This window comes from Helianthus annuus, chromosome 10 (assembly GCF_002127325.2).
Source record: "Helianthus annuus cultivar XRQ/B chromosome 10, HanXRQr2.0-SUNRISE, whole genome shotgun sequence".
Lineage (NCBI taxonomy): Eukaryota > Viridiplantae > Streptophyta > Magnoliopsida > Asterales > Asteraceae > Helianthus > Helianthus annuus.
In genome coordinates this window covers 33,570,166-33,575,654 of record NC_035442.2, presented here as the reverse complement: position 1 = coordinate 33,575,654, position 5,489 = coordinate 33,570,166, and the positions used below count along the sequence as shown (strand labels likewise).

General features: G+C 48.8%; 1 protein-coding gene across 1 annotated transcript; it reads left to right on the top strand.

Moving 5' to 3' along the window:
* Window positions 1–859: 859 nt before the first annotated feature.
* On the top strand, window positions 860–4,393 carry LOC110880936. The gene has a single exon (XM_022129356.1). The coding sequence runs from the start codon at window positions 860–862 to the stop codon at window positions 4,391–4,393; it is 3,534 nt and encodes a 1,177-aa protein (XP_021985048.1).
* Window positions 4,394–5,489: the final 1,096 nt, after the last annotated feature.

Below are 5,489 nucleotides of genomic sequence, written 5' to 3'. Positions count from 1 at the left end.
CTGAGGGAGTTCAGCCTTAGAGGTTGGGGAGGTTCAGCCTTAGAGGCTGGGGAGGTTCAGTCTTAGAAGCTGAGGGAGGTTCAGTCTCAGAGACTGAAGGGTTCAATCTTAGAGATTGGGGAGGTTTAGTCTTAGAGACTGGGAGGTTGGTCTTAGAGACCAGGGAGTTAGTCTGAGAGGCTAGGGAGTTCAGTCTGAGAGACTTGGAGGGTAGTCTAGAGAGACTAGGAGAACTACTTGTTTGCATTATTGTGACTTACATGTTTATTTGACTTCATGATTGATATATGTGCATGAATGTGATTGTGTTACAGACACCATGGTTTCTTCTTCAGACACAGGAGTATCAATCACAATAGACCCCATGGCAGTGGTGTCAGATGACGAGTGATGAGGTGTGACCCGCAACGGTCAACCCGACCCGGTTACAACCTATTATTTTAATATACATGTAAATGATTATTCTAGAACCTTTCATATCTGCATGGAAGTTACACAACCAAATCTCCAACTTTTTGGGAAGATCATGTAAATCTCTAACTTATCGGAATATATCCTAGGTTAAGGGAAACCCTAATGGAAAACCTATAAATAAAGGTAAACGTATAAGGTATGATCATCTTACTCTCACATAACTTCCTCCCCTTAATTTCTTTTACTCCCATAAACCGAGACTTATTCTCACGCCGAAGGGTGGTTACAGGAATAACCCCATTCCTGTAACGAGTCCTAACGGTGTTTCTGTTTTGCAGCCGAGCGTTCGGGTCACTAATCATTGAAGTCCTAGTCCGAAACCACTATATAGGTTAGTGTTTCTTCATTGGCGCCATCCGTGGGACCTATTTAGTGACAGAACCTCATGGCAAGTGATCAGAACGTGGCAGATCAAATGGTGATAAACAATAATTTGACGTTGGGGGCGAGCCTCGGTACCGTACCACAGTCTTCCCCAGCCGTTACGAGGTCGCTGGATCCGGAGTTTGAGGCAGAGGGTCCACCTCCAGGCTTTGACAACATCACCACCGTCTCTTCCCAGACTGTGGTTACGAGTCCGTTTCTCTATATGCCCTCACAACTACAGTCAAGGGAACTGGGGGGAGCTAGCAGTAATATGTTCACCCCGACGACAACGACTAATGCACAGGCCTCACGCCTCTTCTCCACCCCTGTCATTACATCGGCGAGCCCCAGCACCGTCGTGTCAGAGATTAGTATGCCTCAATACTATCAGCCGCTGGTTTCCAACTCAATGCCACCGCTATACTCAGCGGCGCTCACGGCGGCATTGTCTACCCCGCCGCACCAGCCGGTCATCATGCCAGCCGGGGTAATGAATGCCCCTGTCACACCAGGAAACCAAGTATACTTCCCGGGGTATTGTTACGCACCCCCTTATGGGTATTTACCCTCATACGGGGGTTCGGCGTACCCTCTCCAGGGAACCGCGCAAGGAAGCACTCAATCGCCATACGCGGCTTACATGCCGCCATGGTGGAATGTCCCAACTCCACAACCAATGTATACCCAAGCTCCGACTGAGCCCATGTACGACAGAAGAAACACGGTCAGGCCCCGGGCAACCCCATTGGGAAACTCCAACCCAATAGGGGGACCTGCCCCGGGTACGGACGCTCCACCGGCACAGCCGGTAAATGTGGAAGAAGATGAACTTACCAAACCGTACAAGCTGGTAGACGCGACGTTCCGGTCCAAATTCATTCGTAGGATCGCCGAGGCTCCTATCAAGGAAAAACCCAAAATGCCCCAAACGGTCGGCAAGTACGATGGTCTCGCCGATCCGGATGATCATCTCAACTTATTCAAGAGCGCCGGCGAAGTGGCCTGTTGGTCCATGCCCCTATGGTGCAAAATGTTCGTACAAACTCTAGTGGGAGCGGCCCGAGTTTGGTGGGACAGTCTGCCCACAGGAGAAATAGACAGCTTTGAAGATTTGGAACCAAAGTTTATCCTACAGTTTAGTCAGCAGCGCCGACATACGAAAGATAGAAACGAACTCCTCCACATCCGTCGTCGGGACAATGAGACGGTAGAAAGTTTTATTATCAGGTTTAACAAAGAAAGCTTGGCGATCCCAGGCGTGACGAATGACCTGGCTTGTGGAGCTTTCCTCCAGGGAGTCAACGACGATGAGCTATTGAGAACGCTGCATGGAAGGGATGGTGTACCCCCAACCATAGACGAAATACTTCGAATAGCCAAAGTATACGTTATACAAGAGAAGGCGATGGCAGCCAGTCACGCAGCCAATAGGAAGAAAGAAGCCCTAAAGAATCAGGAGGAAAAAGATTACCGGGGATCCAAAAGCAAAAATAGGGGGGACCGATACCAGAGAAACGACAAAGACTCGCGATACGACAGGCACCGAAAATCCTATTCAAGGAACGAGCCGTCGAAACCTCGGTCTGAATATCCCAACTTAAGCAAGACACCGGCTGAAATTCTAGCCTCAGAAAACCTCAGGCTTAATCCACCAAAGCCGTTGAAAGACAACCCTAACAAGGATACGAGTAAATACTGCGAGTACCACAAAGGAAGCGGGCATGACACCAACGACTGTTTTCAGCTTAAGAAGCAGATCGAATACTTTGTGAAGTCAGGTAAGTTGGCACACTTAGTACGAGACATCAAGCAAGGCCCGCCAGTGGTCAAGGAGGAGAATGACAAAGCGGCAGGCAAAAGGCCGCGTGAATTGAACATGGTACACGCGGATATGGGAAGGGGGGCAAAACGGAGTTTCTCCACGCTCGAGCCTTGGAAGTTGGCAACAATGACCATAGAACCTCGAATGGAGGATTTGCACCTCACCATAGATGCCCTGATCGTATCCGCGGCAGTAGGAGACTACCGCATGAGGCGAATCCTAGTCGACACTGGGAGCTCAGAAGACATTATCTATGAACATTGCTTCAACAGAATGCAACCAGAAGACAGGAAGTTGCTTGAATCAGTACACGCCCCCATCAAAGGTTTCACAGGGGAAAAAGTCGATCCTATTGGTCAAATAACTTTCCCAGTAACCTTTGGGCAGTCACCCAAAGAAAGAACCATACTACTAACCTTCCTCATGGTCCGCGCTGAGTCATACCACAATGTGATAATCGGAAGATTCACCCTGGGGAAATTGGACGCCATAGTCTCCACGGCGAGGGGTTTTATGAAGTTCCCCACACCGCGAGGTATCGCTACTGTGTTTCGTGATAAAATTGGAGAAGTACTAAGTACCAAACGGTACTGCCATGGGCCCACCGGGGCCACGGGCCCAGAAAGATGGGTGCTAAGCACACGCCATCCAGATCAAATGGTCACAATCGGGGACACTCTGTCCCCGGAAGTTAAAAACGACCTGAAGCAACTGTTAAAAAGAAATGTGGACATTTTCGCTTTCGAACACTCCGACATGACGGGAGTCCCCCGTGATAAAGTAGAACACAGGCTCGCCACACTCCCAGGCGTTAAGCCGGTTTCTCAGGGTAAACGCAGCATGGCCCCGGACCGACGGGCGGCGGTTGTTAAAGAAGTACGAAAGTTAGTGGAAGCTGGAATCCTCAGGGAAACACAATACCATACATGGGTATCCAACCCGGTTATGGTAAAAAAGCCAGATGGCACGTGGCGAATGTGCATCGATTTCAAAGATTTAAATAAAGCGTGCCCAAAGGATGCGTACCCGCTACCCGAGATTGATTTAAAGGTCGACTCCCTGATACCCTACCGATTCAAATGTTTCCTGGACGCGTATAAGGGATACCATCAGATTAAGATGTCTAAAGAAGACGAAGAAAAAACAGCGTTTCACACCGATGTGGGCATTTTCTGTTATACAAAAATGCCTTTTGGCCTAAGAAACGCAGGAGCTACCTATCAGAGGCTAATGGACAAGGTGTTCGAGACACAAATTGGGCGAAATTTGGAGGTCTATGTAGACGACCTTGTAATTAAAAGCAGCGAAGAAAAGCAGATGTTAGCAGATATCGAAGAAACTTTTCAGAGACTTAGAGAATACAACATAAAGTTAAACCCAAAGAAATGCTCTTTCGGGGTGGAAGAAGGAAAGTTCTTGGGTGTAGTAGTCACCCGAGATGGCTTTAAAGCCAACCCAGAGAAGGTAGCCGCCATAGCGCGAATGCCTTCCCCACGAACACTGAAGGAAGCTCAAGCCCTAAATGGGCGATTAGTAGCGATCAATAGGTTCTTAGCAAGACACGCCGAAAAGTCATTACCCTTCATAAAAACGTTAAAAGATTGCCTCAACAAGAAAAACTTCAAATGGACCAACGAAGCCGAGCAAGCTTTGCAAGACATGAAGCGTTTCATAGAGAGGCTGCCCATGCTGACAGCGCCAAGGCCCAATGAAGTACTAAAGATGTATTAGCGGCAGCTCATACGGCGGTAAGTGCTGTGCTCATGGTTGAACGGGATGGAAAGCAAACACCAATATATTATATAAGCCGGGTGTTAGCGGGACCTGAAACGCGGTACCCCACACTGGAAAAGCTAGTCCTAGCACTGGTACACGCCACAAGGCGACTGAGAAGATATTTTCAGGCACATCGCGTGCAAGTCCTAACCAATTACCCGCTGCAACAAGTCCTACACAAGCCGGAGATATCTGGCAGGTTGGCCAAGTGGGCTATTGAACTTGGCGCATTGGATATTGAATATCACAAGCGAACGGCAGTTAAGGGGCAAGTGATTGCTGATTTCCTGGCCGAAATACCGGAAGGAGAAGCTATTGTAGACCCAGTCGTCCAGGACATCCCGGAATCCAGCACTGCCCGGCAGACTTGGAAGCTATACACTGATGGATCATCTAGCGGAAAGGGATCTGGCGCCGGCTTAATGCTGATAAGTCCAGATGCAATCAGGCTGATGTACGCCTTACGTTTCGATTTCGAATGTTCTAATAATGAAGCGGAGTACGAAGCACTTACTAGCAGGTCTAAGGATGGCAAAATCCATGGGGGCAGCAAGGGTAGATGCGTACGTTGATTCGCTGCTGGTCAACAACCAGGTAAACGAAACGTATGAAGCCAAGGACGAATCAATGGCGAAATACTTGGAGAAGACAAAAGAACTCATGGCCTCTTTCGACAACGTCACGCTCAACCATGTACATAGAGGCAAGAATCAGATAGCAGACGCTCTCAGCAAACTCGCCACCTCAGGTATGGAAAAGGAAGTCAAAGTCGAAACGCTGCAGACACCCTCAATGGAACCACGGAATGTCTCCGCTGTTACAATGGAAGACCCTTGCTGGTACACTCCGATTCTACGTTTCCTTGAGACAGGGGAGTTACCTCCCGCCAAGGGCGAAGCACAGAAGATACAAACGAAAGCGCTGCAGTATGAAATCAACAATGGTGTCCTATACCGAAAATCTTACTTGGGCCCCTTGCTGCGATGTGTTTCCCCAACAGAGGCAAAGTACCTCATTAGCGAGATCCATGCGGGTCTGTGCGGTATACACG